Source organism: Tupaia chinensis, unplaced genomic scaffold (assembly GCF_000334495.1).
Source record: "Tupaia chinensis unplaced genomic scaffold, TupChi_1.0 Scaffold143877_1, whole genome shotgun sequence".
NCBI lineage: Eukaryota > Metazoa > Chordata > Mammalia > Scandentia > Tupaiidae > Tupaia > Tupaia belangeri.
Genome location: NW_006203728.1, coordinates 788,556 through 810,832, shown reverse-complemented (window position 1 = coordinate 810,832; position 22,277 = coordinate 788,556). Strand labels below are relative to the sequence as shown.

Genomic DNA, 22,277 nt, shown 5'->3' with positions numbered 1-22,277 from the left:
ACAAACTCTTGACAGTGTCATGAGCCCATATTTATTATTTAACAATTGGTGGCTGCTTTTCTATGATCTACCTCACTGACTTCATGTGCAGTTTTTTCCAACTCCTGAAACTACTTCTAGAATATATTGGGTCACCAGAAAACTCATGACACATTTTTGCCTAGAAAAACAGAAAAATGCATCAAAACTTTATGAACTATGCAGTACACTTGAAAAATAAGAACATACAATTTTAGGGCAGCCCATGGTTAAGGTAGCTGGATCCTGCATGGCCCACCATGTGGTTTGAGTCCTGGACCCAGTAGCTATAAAATCATTCCAGGTGTGTGTGGGGGTACATGCCCCAAATCCCATAAGGAGTAAGAATAGAGGAGAAAGAAGTAGGGTAAGATCATGCCTCATTGTGGTGCTTTCTCATTTTCCCTCCTCCCCTCTCTCTGCCTTTCTCCAGCAAGCAGTATCATACTCTTGGACAAATAAATAAATAAATAAATAAATAAATAAATAAATAAATTTTAAAAAGGCATGCTGTTTCTTTACTAAAATTCACAAAGTGAAATCCCCACCCTCCAGGTTAATATGTTTCACTTTTGCCTATACATGTACATATGTGTCATGTCAAACATTGTAAGTAAAGTAATAATTCATGAAGGAATCAGAAGATGTTTAAAAACTTGTGTCAAAGACAATTCTAAAGGATACACGCATACGAACAACCACAAATACTTCAATGAAATTGCTAATAATACAAACTCATCAATACCCATAAGGTAAAAACCAATTTCATCTCCTTCACAAAATCCATTCGCATTTCAATGGTCAGACATCTTTGCATTGCTATCAGTTTTCTACAACTTGCTGAGTTGTCAAATGGCTCAAAGACAATGAAAGGTCTAGGTCTTTCATTCTGAATGCTTGGATTCAGCTCAAAAAAGTTTATGTAAGTCATTTCAACTTTATTATATTCTTTCTACTCTGATTTACATTTTTAAATCTTCCATAATTTTTAAAAAAGGGTTTCTAAAAATACCAATCAATAAAATATGGTCTACAGATCTATAATATGCATGTTTCTTAGTTCACATTGAATACTTAGTCTTACTCTTCATTTTGACTTAATGATAACCCCTATCACAGTAAGCTTCCAAAAATTAAAAATTCTCATTTACAAGAAGAGCTAGAAGCAGGACTTTAAGCAAGTTGGAAATAATTAGTCCCTATTAATAAATATTATTCCTACTTGTCGATTTCACTTGTACCTAACACATGTAGAATAGTCTCGGTCCTCCACCGGAAGGCATTTAGAAGACTGTGACGTGTGTTTTTGTCCTACCTTGGTAAACAGCTTTAAATCCCGGAGAGCCAATGCTGTCATCAGACTGTAGGTGTAACCACATCTGGTTGCTCATGCTCACAATGAGGTCAGGAACACTGGATCCCGTGAGTCTGCGAGAAACAGAAATGTTAAAACCTGTAATCAAGGCACCGAATATCAATACACTGACTTTTACCTTATAGGAAGTTCTCGTTGCTTAAACAACCAAACTGTAAATACAGTAAGACTCTACTTCCAAGAATCCAGCACACTGGCAACTTGTATTAACATTTAAAAAGTAACATGACTGGCAATTTGCAGTCATGATTGTATCACTGTAAAGTGTGTCTTTTATCAGCTTAAGACAACCAACCATTCCATTTGCCTGGAACTGAGAGGCTCCCCCAGGTGCAAGTTTTAGAGTGATAAAATTAGGTCAGCTCTGAAAAATATGAAATAGTCGGTCATCCTGTGTGACTGGGTGATATTCTCCATTGTTCTGTTGTAAATAACATCATACTCAGAAAGGGAATGAAAGCATCTCTATGATGAGAAATTATACTATTTCATTCACAAATGCTAAGATGGTCTCTAGTCTGGAATTATCATGTACTTTTATCCCAAAATCTCTTTTAAAAATGTATTACAGGTAATCATGCATTAAGAGAAGATTGAAAAGAATAGCATGCACAGCTGAAATAGATTTGGCAACATTTACTGAACTTTCCTCCTGCATATTAATGTCTAGGTCACACCAAATGGAAGTTTCAATGAAGCATTCATTGTGTATTAACAAAACGGTCACATCGTGCTGCTGTCGGCTTGTGAAAGGAAACACTAAATCCATTCACTGAACTCAACATGCTGAGAGAAAAGCATGTTCAAATAGAAAAAGTATAAGAAAAAAAATCAATTCAACCATAACAAATGTCCCTAATCAAATAGGAAGCTTTGCTTTCAGCGAAGTAGTTTTGGGAATATGAACACATGATTTGACCCATCAATCATATCATCTGTCTATCAGCCCGGCGTTCTCACCTTAGGCGGCACAGAACACCTGAGTCTTCAAAGGATGATGAACAACCATCATTATATGTGAAGTAACTCATGCGTTACATACAAATTGAAAAACCAAAGTGAGTGATGTACAGTAACTAAATATGTATTTCTTTCTAAAGATTTGTCTTTGCAAGATGGTTTCTTTTCCTTTAGTTGTGTGGTTTGCTTTTTTTCATTTGAAGAGCTATCTTTCCTCCTCTATGCATATATTTTATAAAAGTGTGACAAACCAAAAAGTGCACCGGTGGTAATTGTCTAGCTGGAGTTTTACAAAGGGAACCCCACACAGATTGACAAATGGAGAATTGCCAGCACCTAGAATCCTCTTTACACCCTCTCCCTATCACTATCCTCCTCTCCACCAGGCTATAGGATAAATTAGTTTGACTCACTGTTTTTTTTTTTTTTTAAACATTTCTATGGATGAAATCATACTATGTAGAATGTTTTGTTCAAAAATATGTTGATAAAATTTATCTATGTTACTGTTTGTGGTTTTATTTCATTTACTTTAATTTTTTAAGAGATTTTTTTTCCTTAGGGTGCATGCAAGTGAGAGAGAGAGAGAGAGAGAGAGAGAGAGAAGGAAAGTGAGGAATCACCCACCAGGGGGATGACCAGGCTGCAATCCCTTGTCCATTTTCCACCCAGGATTTTGGGAATGCACACATATGCACCTGGCATGATTTTCAACCACCAGGTCTAGGACTTGAACTGTAGCTGGCCATATGAAAGTCCACCAACATCTGCTGGCCTTCTTTTCTTTTACGTTTCTATTTCTTTTTCTTTTTTTGGAGATTTTTTGCTATAAGACTTGTGTGCTCACTTGAGAGCCACAGACAGACAGGCAGAAAGTGAGAAATCAACCCCCTCCCCCACAGTGGGGATGACCATGCCACAATCCCCCTCTCCACTCTCTGCCTGGGTTCTGGTCTCCGGGCACACATGCACACTTATCCTGTTTGAGTTTCAAGTCTCTGGGTCCAGGACTTGAACCATGGCAGGTCACTTGGGAGCCCAATGCCTTAACCACTACGCCACCTGCTGGTCCCAATTTACTTTAATTTCTATATGAAACTCACATTGTGCATATATACAAGTAGGGGATAATTGATATTTTTATATTCTTGAATTTTGTGTATTCTTGAATTTTTTGATTATTGTAGAAATGCCTGTAGTAATAAGAAATGACACAGAGATTACACATATGATTTACCCAGTTTCCCCTCAGTGGTAGCATGCAAAAATACAATATACTATCACAAGCAGGACATAAGCTTTGATACAATCTACCTACCTTTTAAAAATTCCCCGTTTTATTTGTGTTTTGTGTTTACGTGTGCGAGTGCACGTATTTAGTTCTGTACAATTACATCACATCAGTATGCTCATGAAGTCCCCACTGCAGTCATTGTATAGAGCAGTTCCGTCACCAATGTTTTTCATTTTTTAAGAGGTTTTTGCCTTAGGACATGTGCGTTCAACGGAGAGAGGGCCACACAAAGACAGTGTGAGGGAAAGTGAGAAATGACCCCACAGAGAGAGGGCTATGCTGCAATCGCTTCTCCATTCTCTTCCTGGACTTGGGGCATCCACTCACATGTGCCTGGCATGAGTTTCAAGCTACCAGATCTGGGACTCAAACTGTGGTCAGCCATGTGGGAGTCCAGTGACGTAACCAGTATGCCATCTGCCAGCCTTGCCAGTAATTGTTTAAAATATAAATCAGAGAGTACAATTTGCTCTTATTTATAAATTCAGGAGATGGCGGGTTAAATAACTGATATACATCTTTCTATTTTTTCTTATGTGTATATAAAAGGCTACAGATTTTCATCTGAGAACATGTTTGCACTATTTTCATTGTCATTCGGTTCGAAATACTTCCTCATTTCAAATAGGGTTTACTTTTCATGTAACTTCAAAACAATCAGATCTTTTCCACTTTTTTGTTCGTTTGTTTATTTGATTTCTGCCATAGGGCACATGTGCTCCCTTGGAGAGAGATAGAGGGAAAGTGAGAAATCACCCCTAAGGGGAATTGGCCACACCACAGTCCTCTCTCATCACTCCCCTCTCAGAATGTTGGGCATGCACTGACGCATGCCCTCTGAGCCACCAGGTCTGGGACTCAAACTGTGGTCAGCCATGTGGAAGTACAGTGCCTTAACCACCTTAAAATGGTTCTATATTTAGACTTTGGTTAAACATTTCTCATAATTTTAACTTTTAATATCTATTGAAATGAACACTATTTTTTAAAATACAGTCTATTTTGGTAGAGGTACCACAGGCCCTTAAAAATCAATCATATCCCACAGGTATTCACTGTGGAGTTTTTAATATTTCAAGTTTGTCATCAAGTTGTTAAAATCTTTTACATTTCCACTGGTTACTCTGTTTAAGTCCTGTATCAGTTTTAGTGAAAGATGTTAGAATCCACATTTATGATGGTGAATGTTTCTCTTTTGTCTTGTGGTTGATCAAACTTTGTGTTGTACATTTTTGTTTTGTTTTGTTTTGTTTTGTTTTGTTTTTTGGAGAGGTTTTTCGCTATAGGGCGCGTGCGCTTGCCAGACAGAGAGAGACATAGAGACAGAAAGCGAGAAATCACCCCCCAGGGGGGATGGTCACGCCGCAATCCCTTCTCCTCCATTCTCCTCTCGGGATCTTGGGCACGCACGCACACGCGCCCATCGTGAGTTTTAAGCCACCGGGTCCGGGACACGAACCGCGGTCGACTACGTGGGAGTCCAGCGACATAGCCAGTACGCTAACTGCTGGTTCCCGTATTGTACATTTTGAAAGTATATTAATATATTAAAAGCTTAAAATTTAGGATTGTCATATCTTCCTATTTGATTTCCCATGTTCTTCTTTTATTGCTATCTTCTTTTATTTATATCTATACCATTTGTTTTGTTTTGTTTAATCTTGATAAGGAGAGTCTTTTTCTGGACTTTCACTTGCAACAGTTTCAGGATGACTACCTCATGTTTCTCTGTTGTCAGCATAATACAGTTGTTTTACTTTTATCCAATTTTACTGCTGTTTTATAATTACTGATAAATTAGTTTGTTTTTTCTTTTTGATTAATCAATTGATTTATTCCTCTTACTTTTTAGCTTGTTTCTTTTTCTCAACCTGCAAAATGTCATTCTCTTCCTTTGTTTACATTGAGAGGCCTCTGTCACCTTGTCATTGTTCTTTTGAAAATTACATTTTTGTTTATGCTGTGTTTTTTTTGTTTGTTTGTTTTGTTTTGCTATAGGGCACATGCACTTGCCAGTAAGACAGAGGGAGACAGAGAGACAGAAAGCGAGAAATCACACCCCAGGGGGGATGGCCATGCAGCAGTCCCTTCTCCTCCATTCTCCTCTCGAGATCTTGGGCACCTATGCACATGTGCCCAGTGTAAGTTTTAAGCCACCAGGTCTAGGATTTGAACCGTGGTTGACTACATGGGAGTCCAGCAACATAGCCATTACACCAACTGCTGGTCCCACTGTTTTAAGATATTTCTTTGCCTCATTTTTCATCAGATTTATTTTAACGTGCTCAGATGAAGTTGTTTTTGTATTAATCTAACTTTCATAGAACTTCTAAAATTTCTGTCTTGATGTCTGTTGTCAGTTTTAGAAAGATCTTGGTGAGACTGTCTAAAATAATGTCTATTTTCCATTTTCACTCTCTCTTTCTTCTGGAATTCCAGCTACACAGATACTTTCTATATTAACTCTTCCCCCTTTTTTTCTTTCTGCTTCAGTTTGAAATTTTACACTAAACTATAGTCCAGTTCAAATCATAGAATTGAGTTTTTGTTTTTTATTTCAGGGATTTATTTTTTTTTAATTTTCAAATTTCAGCTTGATTCTTTGTTATACAGAGATTTCAGTTATCTTCCAAAATTCTTATTTGATCTACTTTTTTTAAACTTATGAATTACGGTTAATTATCAAGTTTGCTGCTATTGATAATAGCAGTATCTGGACATCTTGTTCTTTTCTACCATCTGCCTCTTGGTTTTGGGTCATTGGGTACCATTTCTGAATATTTTGGGAACATAGTAAAATAAACAATAATAACAATTAAAACCTACTAATTAATTCTTAAAAAACAAAGGTAGAGGTAGGCCATAAACTCCCAACTTTTTCTCCACAGCACTGTGATAATTCCAAAAGCTTGTTTAGCTTTCTAGATCACTGTCAGCGAGTAATTTTTTTTAACTTTTTTTTGTTTAATTCATAATAGCACACAGAAGAGAGAGAGAAAAAAAGAGAAAAGCATACTTTTCAGGGGGCCTCATCAATCCATGATTCCCTTTGCCCAGCCCTACAGTTTACCAAGCTCTTGGGCATGTACACATATGTCCAGCATGTTTCAGATCTTTCGGGCCTGGGATTTGAACCCAGTGTTGGCCATGTGGCTTCAGGCACTGTAGTTTAGCACTGCACTGACTGAACTCCAGGCCGGTCTTTGGGGCAATCAATCAATTTGATTGCCAGACATTCTATATAAACAATCAGAGAGGTTAGAGGTGCAATGTGCATTACTGTCTTTGTCCAGATAGGACATACTTTGATTTGGCAATCAAAGTAACCACCTGGATCCAACCATTCATTCCAGTGATCCAAAACCGGATTTTAGTTTGGTGGTTTTCAGGTATTTATCTCTTCTTCATCTGCCACCTAGAGATAGTGATATTTATTTTAAAGTAGACCCTACTACTTGAAAAGGCAGGCCGTGGGTTCAGAGGAGTGTGATGGTTGAGGCACTGGACTCTCAAATGCCTGACCATAGTTTGAGACCCAGACCTGGCAGTTTGCTTTCTCTCTTTCTCTCTGTGTCACTCTGATGAGGGCTTGCACCATATAGCAAATTAAATAATAATAGTCATTAAAACCTACTAATTAAATAATTCTTAAAAAAAAATCGTAGAGGTAGGCCATAAACTCGCAACTTTTTCTCCATAGCACTGTGATAATTCCTAAAGTGTGTTTAGCTCTCTAGATCACTGTCAGCAAGGTTTGGTTTGGATGATTTGCTTCTAATCCCAGAAAAATTAGAATTGTGTCAGTTGATTAAGGACAATGGCGAACAAGATGCCAAAAATTGATTCACTTTCCCTTGATATCTTGGCCCCTCAGTTCTCGCTGTTTTGCCCAACTTAGGGGCTCCCACAGCCTGCATCTCCCAAAATCACTTTCTCCATCTACAGATTTGTTGTTGACCACGGTGCCCTAAACATAGAGTCAGCAGCAACATTTTGCCTCTGGAAAAAACTGATTTGCAAACCGTGAGAATAATCTTAATATGTATTTTTTTCTCACTTGATTTTTTGTCTTCTAAAATCCTGTATGCCTTGCAATATTCCCCTATGTCTTGACAAATTTGCTTTTAAAATTATCATTATATTTAGCTTTTATCACTATTCTCAATGAGAGTTTAAGGATAATATTTTTGGACAAAGTAGGATTTCATTTTCTTAGATTTTTAAATGAAGGCAAGATTCACTCCTTTAGGCAAGAAGAAAAAAAAGAGAGGAAAGAAAAGGTGTGGTTTTACATAAACATAAGAAAGTACATGTAATAATTGATTTTTCTTAACTGACTAACATAATTTGATGCTTGAGTCACATGTAAAAATGAATGGAGGAACATGTCTTTTTCTTCTCCCTTTTGACATTTCCCAGTCTGCTCAGAGGTGGTATCAGTAGTCTTCTGTCCACATTCCCCACTTCCCTTCTCCACATTCTTGTTATGTCGTTTGTCTTCGGCATTTATATCGACTCTCTCCTACTGTTCATCATTGCCATCTCTCTTCACATAGGCCGTTGACTTATTCTAAACTCTCCCCAAGAGCTGTCAAGTGCCCACATGGATAATCCTTATAAAATGACTCATGGTTCCCTCAGTCTGTCACCCCAGTAACTCCCCCTACACTCTCCTTTACACACTCAAATCATGAGTGGTACCAAGCACCTTACTGCTCTTCGTAATCATTTTAACCAGGTAACTACTCTTCCAACACATCCCCATATATTTTAATTATCACATGCTTGCACCCCACTGACACCTACTCTCCAAACTCCTGGGGACTCCTATTATTTTTTTTTTTAATATGTTTTACCCAGCCTACACAACCTGGCTGATACTGTGGTGTATCTTCTTACCTGAGCCTCATCTCCAAGTTCTCTTAAAATCCTATCCATTTGTCTCATCTAATCGACAAAATTCCAACCTGAGATAAATCTAGTAATTCATGCTCTGTCTTTCTGTACGTAAGCCGAAGAAAGATGATGAAGAATTTTCTGATTCATACTGCAGTAATTTTCACTCTCCCGACTTCATGTAGCCATGCAACCAAGTACTTTATTCCCTAGATGATAGTATTTTTTTTTCTCATTTCTGCTAGTATTGTCCCAAACCTGCACCATTTCTCCCAAGCTTCTTTTCAGTCCTTATTTTCCTTGCTTTCAAGATATATAATATTTAGTTTTAGTTATATGAGAACAAATATTTCAGGCAATGAAATAGCTACATCTTGGTCTCCTTAGTTCCTCTTGAGATCACCAACCATCCAGCCACTAGTAGTAAAAGCTGGCAGTAGCTCCTTCTCAGCATAACTCATTGGCGGTTCTTGCACACTTTTCTGGTCTCTATTTTCACTTTCTCAGTTTGAACACTGGTTATCTCATACCAGCCCCACGGAAGTAGTCTTCTAACTCAGACTCATGATCCTGGCAGGACTCTCCTCCTACACATTTGATTTAATTTTAAGTTGTTGAAAACGTAATTATCAAGCAGAAAATTCTCACACATCAAAAAGACTTACGCTGCCAAGTTAAGTGCTTTAAGCATACCTCTGTGTGTGTATCTTTGAATTTCTTGGAGTTCTACACTGGACCTCATTTTAATTCAGTCTTATGTTAGTTCATTCATACGAAAGGGAATAAACAAGTGCATTGCTACATGACACACAAAGTTCATTCAACCAAATGTCAAGTCAGGTTCATTACTCATTTTAGAATTTACTTTATGCCTTCCTCGACTGCTATATTTATGAAAACGAAGCATAAGCAGAGCTTCTCAAATTAGTTTGACGTTATTTGAAAATTTGTTAACTTGAATAATAACTTAAAATAAAAAGTATTTTAGAGATGGTATCTTAAAAATATATTTTTAAAAATTAAAAATATATTTTAAAATGATTTTTTAAAGAAAATAATTCCTCATTTGTTCCTTTTGCAGGTTTTGTATCATTTTACTTTGTGAAGGGTGAGTGAGAGGGGGGGAATCAAGTAAGGAAAATAAAAGTGAAATATCTAAGAAACATAAAATGCACAGTTATCTCTTGAAGATACACTGTATAGTCATCTCTTTGAGCCAATACACAGTATTTTCTAGATGGGAAAACTTACTTTGTATGCTGCAATGATATATAGTGAATGAATGTAAAATAAATACATTTTACAAATAGAAAAGACGCATGGGGGGTCAAGCAGTGGCACAGAGCTAATACATCTGGACCCTCACGGGGAAGACTGTGGGTTTGCTTCCCAAGATTTCTGCACAAACTAGGCAGGTGTGACTGGGCTGGCCAAGACTGGGAGTGGATTGGGGCATAAGGACCCTATCAGGGGGCCCTCTTCCCTTCTCTTTCAGAAGAAATAAATGAATAAATTTTTTAAAAAGAAGGGAAAAAAGTGACAGATGATTTGTTTAGAACAAGCCAGTAATATTATTACCCTCTGCAACTGATTATCTGTTTGAAATAGGTTTTTGTTTTCCCTTTTTCAGTTGACTTATTTATTTCTACAGAGAGAGAGAGAGTGAGAAATTGGGAGAGAGACAGATAGCCAGCATACCCCACAGGGTCCTGAGGCCATGATCCACACCCAGGCTCAGCTAGCTCCAGGTCATGCATAGACACATGACCAGAGCACCCAGGGAAGAATCTGGACAGGAAGCCCAAACCTTTCCACATGAGTCAGGCTCACAGAGCATCACGTTTTACTACTGTATAACATGTAGCTACAGCATTTTTAAAACAACGTGTAACTAAAAAAAAAAATGTTGACTTTGATAAAACACTTTGCCATTCATCATGAGAAATAATTTGTAATTTTTTAAAAAATTAAGCCCTATTTCCTTCCAAATTGACTCTATAACATATAATGGTTTTATTTAAGCTTTAAAATATTTTTTTCTAATAAAGCATTAATATTTGATTTATTGGGAACCAGCAGTTAGCGTAATGGCTATGTCGCTGGACTCCCACGTAGTCGATCGCGGTTTGTGTCCCGGACCCGGTGGCTTAAAACTCACGCCGGGCGCGTGTGCGTGCATGCCCAAGATCTCGAGAGGAGAATGGAGGAGAAGGGACTGTGGCGTGACCATCCCCCTCGGGGGGTGATTTCTCGCTTTCTGTCTCTGTCTCTCTCTGTCTGGCGAGCGCACACACCCTATAGCGAAAACCTCTCAAAAAAAATTGCTTTATTTGCTGTAGAATAAAATGAAGCTTTCTTCTGGAAAATATAAGAAACATCATCTTGCAACTGTCTCACTTTTTTCCCTACCCTAAGTTGGAAACCCTAACCTAACCCACATACCTACTGCTCTAACCATGTAGACTTTTTTTTTTTCCCGTTCTATAAAAATATCAACATCTCTCAGTCTCTGGGGTTTTGACAAACACTAAAACCCCTAGATAGAATGACTATTCTTCCTGGAGGACACCTTGGAGTTTTTAAGGACTACGAATTCTCATTAGGCATTTCTTAGCTTCCCCAGGCAACGGGAGGACTTTTTTTCTCCGTCAAAGGATTCTGGGGGACCAGCAGTTGGCGTAATGGCTATGTCACTGGACTCCCACATAGTCGACCATGGTTCAAGTCTCGGACCCGGTGGCTTAAACTCATACCAGGCGCGTGTGTGTGCGTGCCCAAGATCCCGAGTGGAGAATGGAGGAGAAGAGATTGTGGCGTGGCCATCCCCCCTGGGGGGTGATTTCTCGCTTTCTTTCTGTCTCTCTCTGTGTCTGTCTGGCGAGTGCATGTGCCCTATAGCAAAAACCTCTCCAAAGAAAAAGAGGATTCTGCATAAACCTTAGCTGAGACAAACGTATCATAGACCTATATCTCAACATCTGCCTCCTTCCAAATTTGGAGCTCCCTTGAGTACAAGTTCAGGTCTCTTGGTCCTTTTATCTCCAGCCTCTGGTATGAAAAATGGACATTTTTTGAATAAATGCATAAGTGAAAATACAAATTAATTCACATTAAACTCTTTACCTACCTATGTTTAAATTTCAGAGGAATATTTCCACCTAATGATTCATAGATTTGTGTTTTCTTAGGCAGTATACCAAAGACTAAGTATTTGAGGTTCCGTTATACTTCTGTCATTAATACTCCCTGATAATGTCATTAGGTTATTTAATCTCTATGTCAGTTTCTTCATCTGTAAAACAGAATTAATGACACTAAACTATCTCAAAGGAATCCTTCAAACCTAAAATTGTATTCTTTTGGTATCACTTTGCATTTCCACACTTACAGTCTGAAAAGTAACAGAATCTACTTCTAGTTGTGTGACATTCTCAAAAAGGCAAAATAATAGTATGAAGAATCAATTAATAAGTAGTTCAGGGTTTAAGGTGGGACAGGATATAACTACAAAGGAAAAAATCAGTACTTTGAAGTGAAGGTTTTACACTCTGATTTGGGTGATTATAACTCAAATGTATACATGTATTTCTATTCATAGATCCATAAACACAAAAAAGTTATATTTTACTGTACATTAATTAAGCAAAATTTTCAAACCTGGAGAAAAAAAATTGGCATGCCACAAAAGCTGTCAAAACATAAAATTGACACAATGTAGCACCTGCGGTAAGTTACACCTGCATTCTACTGGCAGGTACCTGAAAGGAGAGCCGTGTGCAAAACCTTTAATATACTCATTTTAATTGTAAATTGGGCAATTGAAAAGTAAGTGCTACCCTTAAGATGAAAATTGGCCTGAAACTGAGCTATTTTGTAGCCTTTAAAGTGCTTTAATGTCCATAAATTTTACAAATTCTTTATAAAGTGTGGAAACTGGATAGTTATTTAAATTGTATATTTTAATTGACCATTTCCCGTAATTGGGTTGATACAGTGGGCACTGGAGATTAATGAGGAGAAGAAGTAAAAACACAGTGGCCACCTGGGTAAAAGCATTGTTCCCAGGCATGGAATGAAATACTGTGCGTGAGGGTCAGGATGCAACACCACAAATTCTTGGCTTTACATTGGCAGTCACAGAGCTGCTAGGGGCAGTCAGAATCAACCTCATCTGTCAATAAACCAAGGTGGAAGGCATTTACACCCTGGAAGGCTTAATTTGGAATCCTAGGTCTTGCATATCTACAGGTACAGCGTTGACCAGGTACTGAGCGCAAGTCAACCTAGACGTTATGAATGAGGTGAGTTACATGTTTCTTTCTACCAGCACTTACACCAGTTCCTGACCCATGATGATTACTGATGACAGGTTAATTCATATTCTTTTCCACCTGCCCTGATTCTCTACTACAGAGTCAGGGCAGGTGGAAAGGAACAGGATTCAGATTTATTAATCAAGCTGACTCTGAAAAATAAGTCAGGTAGTTGGTTTCCTAGAGCAAATAACCATATGATTATACATAGAGTTAAAATCAGAGACATTTCATGCCTGTGTTGTGGTGTGATGCTTTCCTCATTGGCATCAATATGAAATTAGAGCAATGTTTGGCTTTTATCTCGTTTGACTTACGTGCATATCTCATTCAAGCATAGCAGGCATTTTTGTTGTGTTCTAGCCAGGGGGCAGAGGAGATGATGTAACTTATAGCAATCATTTGTAATCCTCTCTTTAAGTTCATTAAATAGTATCAGAATTACCAAGTTTTCACATGTGGAACTGTGTGGAAAATATCCAGTCCCAATCTCTTGATCTTGCACATAAACTGAATATCTTAAAAACTGACTGAGACCCAAAGTGGTTATTTTATGAACTTTGATGGAATGCAGCCCAGACTATTTAGAGGCTCCTAGACATGGAGTCTCTTTCTATCTTTTTTCTTTTTCTTTCTTTTTTTTCTTTTTTTGAGAGAATTTTGCTATAGGGCATGTGCTGCGCTCACCAGAAAGACAGAGAGAGACAGAGAGGCAGAAAGCAAGAAATCACCCCCTCCCCGGGGGTGGGGGGGGATGGCCACACCGCAATCACTTCTCCATTCTCCTCTCAGGATCTTGGGCACACACGCACACACGTCCGGTGTGAGTTTAAGCCACAGGGTCTGGAACTCGAACCATGGTCAACTACGTGGGAATCCAGCAACAGAGCCATTACTCCAACTGCTGGTCCCCTTTTCTTTTCTTACTTTTTTTTTCTCTTCCCCACTAATCATGAGCATGAGCCCTGGAAACGGCATCAAATGGAACCAGAAGATGCCTCTAAAATCGATGGGAGGAAGCCAAGCTGTTTTGTGACCTAGGAACAACACAGCATGGTACGTCACATGGTCTCCCATAAATGGAAGGTTATGAAGACCTCGTGTTTCCTGCCCCTCTCTCATAAACAAATGGGCCCCTAGGTAAACCCATTTCTATACCAGATGCATGTGGTGCCTGTCTGACCACCAAGCAGGATGGAGGCACCCCCACGGATAATGGGTTAAGAATTCACATCAATGCTAAGCATGTAGGGAAGGCCTTGCCTTCCTTGTGTGCCAAGAGCTTCCTTTTCTTTTTTTTTTTTCTTTTCCTTTAATTTGCTTGTTTTACAGATACTTTTACTATAGGGCACGTACACTCACCAGAGAGACAGAGTGAGACTGAGAGGTGGAAAGCAAGAAATAACCACCATCACCACCACCACCACCCCACCCCACCCTGGGAGGATGGCCACAACCCAATCATTTCTCCTCCACTGTCCTCTTGGAATCTTGTGCATGCACAAACAAGTGGCTGGCATGATATTAAGCCTCTAGGTCCAGTACTAGAACCACGTCAGCTACATGGGAGTCCAGCAACGTAACCATTGTGCCAGCTGCTGGTCCCAAGAGTTTTACTGTTAAATGGAAAAATATGGAGGAAGACAGAATCTGCAAGAACTATGATAATACTAATGACATGATAACAAAGGCTCTTTGTTTCTACAGGTCTAAGGGTGACACTTCCTTCCCCACCCAAAAATTCAGGCAGAAGGGATAGATTAGGAAAGCTAGGCAATGGTGAAAGCACCATGCCAATCCTGTCTCTTCAATAACCATCTCCCCACCTATCTGACTCTCTCCTGTGAGAGCAAACTAGGGACCCCTGCCTACTCAAGAAGCACCAGCATGCACCAGTAGGGAGCTCCATAAGCACACAACCACCGGGAAGAACAAGACAACCTATAAAAGGCTCCAATAATTAACAATCAACAAAAGCCCGGCCCATAAAAACAGGCTGAAAACCCATGCTAAGTGGAAACAAAGCACTTACTTCCTAAAATAAATGATTTAAATAGTACTCAGTATTTCCTAACATGACAGATAACCTAGCCACTATGCAATATCATACCAAGAACCAAGAAAATCACAACTTGAATAAAGAAAGACAATCTACTGACACTAACTGAAGTGAAATCAATTGGAAATTGGAATTATCTGACAAAGATGGTGAAAAGTCATCACTCAGAAGGCAAGACCACTGGTACAATCCCTTCTCCTCCATTCTCCTCTCAAGACCTTGGGCATGCACACACATGCACCCAGCATGATGTTTGAGCCACAGCATTTAGGACTTGGACTATACAGTAGGCCATGTGGGATCTAGCTAATTTGACCCCCACAACACCTACTGGTCCCATCCAACAAGGATTTTAAAGCCACCTTATAAAAAAGAAAAACTGTTAATGATCATTTATAAGCTCTCTGCAAATAAGTGAAAAAAAATTTTAGCAGAGAGGTATAAGTAAAATAAAAAGAAAAAGCAAAGAAAGGAACAGGAGGAAATGATATTACTAGAAATAAAATAACTGAAATTAAAACTGCTGGATGAGTTTAGTGTCACAGTGGAGATGAGCAAGGATAGAATCAATGAACTTGAAAACAGATCAACAGAATGCACAATAACAAACCAGAAAGTGAAAAGAAACTAAAACAAAACTAAACTAAAAAACAAATAAGCAGAACCTGAGGGGCCTTTAAAAATGAAAGGTACCATCTCGGTATCACCAGAAGAGAGAAAGAGAACAGGTTTGAAGAATTACTTGTAGAAAGAGAAAGAAGACAAAGATTACTATGATCGGGAATAAAATAGTGGTTGTTACTATAGGTTTAACAACCATTAAAAAGATAATAAGGAAATAGGGACCAGCAGTTAGCATAATGGCTATGTTGCTGGACTCCCTTATAGTCGACCGTGATTCCAGTCCTGGGCCCAGTGACTTAAACTCACGCCGGGTGCATGTGTGTAAATGCCCAAGATCCCAAAAGGAGAATGGAGAAGGGATTGTGGTGTGGCCATCCCCCCGGAAGGTGAGTTTTTGCTTTCTGTCTCTCTGTCTCTCTCTGTCTGGTGAGCACACAAGTCCTATAGCAAAAATCTCTCTCAAAAAAAAAAGATAATAAGGAAATAATATGAATAATGTTAGGGCCATAAACTTAAGTGGTATTTCAAATGGACTGATTCTTTAAAAGCTACAAACTACCAAAACTCAACCAAGATGACATAGCCAATCTGGATAGCCCTATAGTCACTATAAAAATTGATGTTATAATAAAAAAAGTTCTTCTAAAATGAAATTTGTAGTTCTAAATTGTTTACTAGATAATATGACTATTCTTCTCAAGTTATTTCTAAAGATTCCAAAGGATGGAAATCTCCCAAATTCATTCTATGAAGCCTCCATCACCCTTATCCTTAAAACTGACAAGGACTGGACAAGGAAGAAAAACGATAGACCAATATCTCTGATGAATATAGGTGCAAAAATTATCAAAAATATACTAGCAAATCATATCCAACAACATATATAAAAGGTTATACATCATGACCAGGTAGGCTTTATTCCAGGGATGCAAGGATGGTTCAACATATGTAAAACCATAACAGAAAGAAAAATAAAAATCCTATGATCATATCAATTGATACAGAAAAAGTATTTGATACAATACATCCCTACATGATCAGGACTCTCAGCAAAATCAGGATAGAAGGATAGTTCCTCAACACTGTAAAAGCTATCTATGGAAAATGCATAGCTAACATCATCCATAATGGAGAAAAGATTTTGCTAAAAACTGGTACAAGACAAAGATGCCTACTTTCTCCACTCCTTTTCAATATAGTACTGAAAGTCCTCGCCAATGCAATCAGAAAAAAGAATAAAATACAAGGCATTAGAATAGGAAAAGAAGGGGTTAAATGATCTCTATTTGCAGATGACATTATTGCATACATAAAAGACACAATGGTATCCATGAAAAAATTCCTGGAAGTAATGAGTAAAGTTGCAGGATACAAAGTCTATAGCATTTCTATATATGAACAGCAGACAAAGATAGAACTGAAGAAAGTTATTCCATTTACCATAGCCACAAAAAGTATAAGATACCTAGGAATAAATCTAAGGAAGGATTAATATAATCAAAATGGCAATTCTATCCAAATTAATCTACATATTTAATGCAATCCCAATCAAAGTACCAGAGGTATTCTTCAGAGATCTAGAAAAGACAATCATACAACTTATGTAGAATCATGAAAGACATTGTATTGCATAAGCAATCCTGGGCAAGAAGAGTGGAGAGGGCAACATCTCACTTCCTGATCTGAAAATACACTATCAAGCTGTGACAAACAAAATAGCATGGTATTGGCACAGAAACATAGGGGTGGACCAATGGAACAGAACAGAGATCCCAGAAGTAAACTCCCAAACACACAAACAACTTACTTTTATTTTTCTAAGAGGTTTTTGCTATAGAATGCAGGTGCTCGCCAGACAGACAAAGAGAGACAGAGAGACAGAAAGCGAGAATCACCCCACCCAGGGGGATGGCCATACCACAATCCCTTCTCCTCCATTCTCCTCTTGGGATCTTGGGCACGCACGCACACGTGCCCAGCGTGATAAGTTTTAAGTCACTGGGTCTGGGACGCAACCCTTGGTCGACTACATGGGAATCCAGCAACATAGCCATTATGCTAACTGCTGGTCCCAACAAACAACTTACTTTTGACAAAGGGTACCAGTTAATCCAATGGGAAAAGGAAAACCTCTATAGCAAAAGGTGCTGGAAAAATTGGATAACTACCTGCAGAAAGATGAATTTGAACCCCTACCTCTCACCATTGACTAAAATCAATTCAAAGTGGATCAAAGATCTAAATCTAAGACCTTAAACTATAAAACTACTGATGGAAAATACTGGGAAAACTCTGGGAGACATTCGGGAAGGCAAAGTCTTCTTAATGAGACTAATGAGACCCCCAAAGCACAGCCAACAATCTCAAAAATAGACAAATGGGATTACATTAGATTAAGAAGTTTCTGTATGGCAAAAGACATAGTAATTTGCGTGAATCAACAGTCCTCAGAATGGGAAAATATCTTTGTAAACTATGCTTCAGATAAGGGAGTGATAACCAGAATACACAGGGAACTCAAGTGACTTGCCTGAAAAAAAGATGATCAGCCCCATTAAAAGACGGAAGAGTGATTTGAAAAATCCACTCTCTAAAAAGACATATGAATATCCAAAAGACATATGAAAAATGCTAAACATCCCTCATTATAGGGGAGATGCAGATCAAAACCACCGTGAAATACCACCTAACCTCAGTCAGAATGACTAAGATTTAAAAAAAAAAAAAAAGATGATAAGTGCTGGCAGGGGTGTGGTGAAAGGGTTTTTTGAAAGGGAAACTCTCTTACACTGCTGGTGAGAATGTAAATTGGTCCAGCCACTGTGGAGAACAATTTAGAAATTCCTCAAAGATCTACAAATAGTACTGCCATATGATCCAGCAATCCCTCTCCTCGGTATCTACCCAAAGACAGAAAAATCCTTAGCCAGAAAAGTGCTTGGATATCGATGTTTATTGCACCAATATTCACGACTGGTAAGGCATGGAACCAAGTCAAATACCCATGAACCGAGGAATGGATTGAAAAAGTGTGGCACATATACTCTACGGTATACTACTCAGCCATAAAAAACAACAAGATCCTGGCATAGAGCTTGGTGACTTCTTACAAAACTAAACAAGCAACTAACATGCAATTCAACAATTATGCTCATGTGTTTTTCCAAGACAAATAACAACTCATGGTCATACAACCACCTAAGCAGAATAGCTTATAACAACTTTATGCATAACCACCCAAACTATAAGCAATCAATGTCTTTCAGAGGGAAATATTAAATAAACTTTGGTCCGCTCAAGCCACACAATACCAATCAGCAACATAAAGGAACCAATATTGAGGAACATGTGACTGAGAGAATTTTGCTGGGTGAATAAAGGCAATGATAAAGGTTAGACATCAAATGATTCCAATTATGTAACATTCTCACAATGACAACATTTTAGACATGGAATACTGATGATGCTTGTCAGGAGTCAGGGATAATATACCAACTCATCATCCTCCCAAAGGAAAAAAATGTTATGATCCAGCCACTGTGTGAGATCCTGGACAAACCTACACAGGCTGGGTGCAGTGGCATATACCTAGATTCCTAGCTAACTGGGAGGGTGGGAAGAGCATCACAAAGATGAGAACTTGCCTAAAACGAAACAAAACAAAAAACCCGAAAACCTTTCTCTCTTTCTCAATGTCTCATGGAAATAAATAATTAAAAAAAAAAAATTCCAGTAGAAAAAGAAGTGAAATGATCTCTCTCTGCATACTACATGGTTATTTACATAGTCTAGCTAAAAGAATCTACAAAAATCTCCTAGATGTGATAAATTCAATAAAGTGGCAGGATACAAAAATGAACATAAACAAGTCTATAGTGTTTTTATATACCAACTATCAACAGACTGAGGCAGAACTGAAGAAAGCAATCCCTGAATATCTGGGAATTTGAATTATTTCAAACAAAATAATAAAGTCCCAACTCTGAAGTAAAATAAAAAACAAAAACAAAAACAAAGCCAAACCAACCTAGGAATAAACCTAGCCAAAGAAGTAAAGACCTTTATGAGTAAAAAAAAAAAAACAAACAAAAACAAAGCCAAACCAACCTAGGGATAAACCTAGCCAAAGAAGTAAAGACCTTTGTGATTAGAACTGTGAAAAACTGGAAAAGAAATCGAGCATGATACACAAAAGGAGAAAGATAGCCCACTTTCCCAGATTGGAAGAATTAATTTAATTAAAATGCCAATGCTACCTAAATTAATCTACAAATTCATTGCAATTCTGATCCAATTACCAGAAACAGTCTTCACAGAATTAGAATAAAAACTCATAAAATTTGTTTGGAATCATAAAAGGACCAGTCTTGCCAAAAGAATAAAGTGGGAGGCATCTCACTATCTGACACCAAAATATACTACAAAGTTGTGAAGACCAAAACAGCCTGTTTCTGGCACAAAAACAGTCAAGTACACCAAGAGTAGAATAAAGAATCCACATAATAAACCTGAAAACATACAGCCAACTGATCTTTGACAAAGGACACAAGACAATCCACTGAAGAAAAGGAAATCTCTTCCATAAATAGTACTGGAAGAACTGGATACACACCTGCAGAAAAACGAAACTGGACTCCCATTAAAAAATAGGCAAACAGGGACCAGCAGATGGCATAAAGGCTACGTTGCTGGACTCAAAGTTAGTCAACTACGGTTTGAGTCCTAGATCTAGCAACTTGAAACTCCCATCATCGGGTGCATGTGAGAAGAGAATGGAAGAGAAGGATATGTGACATGGCCATCCCCCTGCGGGGTGACTTCTCACTTTCTGTCTCTCTCTGTCTCTCTGGTGAGCACACATGCTCTATTGCAAAATCTCTCTTAAAAAAGAGGAAATAGGCAAACAAGATGAACACATCATTTTCCAGTGAAGACATACAAATGACCAAAAGGCATATGAAAAGTTGTTCCACATCTATTGTAAGGGAAATGCAAGTCAAAACCACCATGAGATACCATTTAACCTCAGTCTGAATGGCTATGATTAACAAAATAAAGAACAAGTGCTCTGAAGCTATGCTGAAAGGAAAATATTCCTACTCTCTTGGTAGGAATGTAAATTAGTACAGCAACTCAGGAGATTCCTCATAAGCCTACAAATAGAACTCCCTTATGACCCAGTGATACCACTCCTGAGTATATACCCAAAGACAGGAGAACAGACACTTGACATTCAAGGCACTTGACATTCATGTTTATTGCAGCACTATTCCCTATTGCAAGGACATGTAATCAACCTAAATGCCCAAGGACAGGTGACAGGATTGAATATAATGCAGCACACATATACTATGGAATACTAATTAGGCATGAAAAAAAAAAAAGCAATGAGAGCCTGTCATTTGATACAAAGTAAATGAATATAGGTGGTCTAATGATGTAAGCAGCAAGTCGGACTACAAAAAAAAAAGCAATGAGAGCCTGTCATTTGATACAAAGTAAATGAATATAGGTGGTCTAATGATGTAAGCAGCAAGTCGGACTACGAAAGAGAGATACTGTATGTCTCCACTCAATATGTACTGAATGTCTGCACTTCATGACAGAACTGAAAGATTGGAAAATATGATGGCAGATATAGAAAGTATAAATAACATAGATGTAGGAGAGGGTGGACAGCTGGGGGTGGGATGGAGGGGCTCAACAACAACAAAAATTCATAGACTCAAGAATGGAAAGTTACCCATTGAGGATGTGTATGGGAATGTTTTTGACTTGCCTGACACACATGCATGGCAAGCTTTGAAAAACTATACTGTATGGCATAAAAACATACAATGATTGAATCAAAACAGTTCTAAATACACCTCCATCTCTCTCTGATGAGTGCGTGAGCCCTCTGGCACTTAAGAAACTAATAAACCGAGTCTTGTCTATACTATCAGTGGTATCCATGTTCATAAGCTATGCCATTATGAGAATTGTAATATAAAGAAAGATTGTTTGGGCCATGTCATTCCAGAGTTCTAGGAACTTCAGTTCTAATTGTTTTGATTTCCAATCATAATGTCTAATCATGAAAAATGGATTATTTTTGAGCTAGAGAACATTAAGATAGCTATATTTTGCCTTTATTCCTAACATAAATTGTCAAGCTTTCCTCCAATGTTCTAGATATTTAGGAATGGACACTTGGAATAATATCAAAGCTATAAAAATACATACACATCAGGTTTTGTTTTATATTGTTTTGCCTGCTATGGGGCAAGTTTGTCCATTGGAGACAGAAAGGAGAGAGAAGGAAAGTGAGAAAGTGCCCTCTGGGGGGGGTAGCTATGCTACAATCCTTCTTCATTTTCCTCTCAAGATTTTGGGTGTGCATGTAATTTTTTAAGTAGAGACTCAAACCGCACAGTCAGCCCATGTCTTATCCAGCCACCTTAACCTGCACACCATCTGCTGGCCTAAACACATCGGTGCTTAGTGTCTGCATTTTTATGGCTGCTCAGCAGTCTTTTAATAAAAAAAGACTGATGCCCTTTGGTTTAGGACCAGAAGGAATTAGCAGGGAGAAGTAGAAGCAGCCATTCAGGGGCTGGGGCAGAGTCTAGAAGCAAGAAGCAGTTACTTTCAAAGTGAATTAAAACAAGCCACGAGGAACAGCTAGGATCCTCATCTGCTGACCCACACCTCTAGCAGGCTGAGGCTTTGTATTTACATGTGCACAGACTTCCTTAT

The 22,277-nt window shown here is 38.3% G+C and overlaps 1 protein-coding gene across 1 annotated transcript in view; it reads right to left on the bottom strand.

Moving 5' to 3' along the window:
* Positions 1-22,277, bottom strand: part of LOC102500420 (CUB and sushi domain-containing protein 1-like) — a 214,376-nt gene that overhangs the window by 53,062 nt on the left and 139,037 nt on the right. Inside the window, exon 6 of the mRNA XM_006165295.1 lies at positions 1,334-1,446. Within this exon, the coding sequence (XP_006165357.1) occupies positions 1,334-1,446 (113 nt within the window). The remainder of the gene's footprint in view (positions 1-1,333; positions 1,447-22,277) is intronic.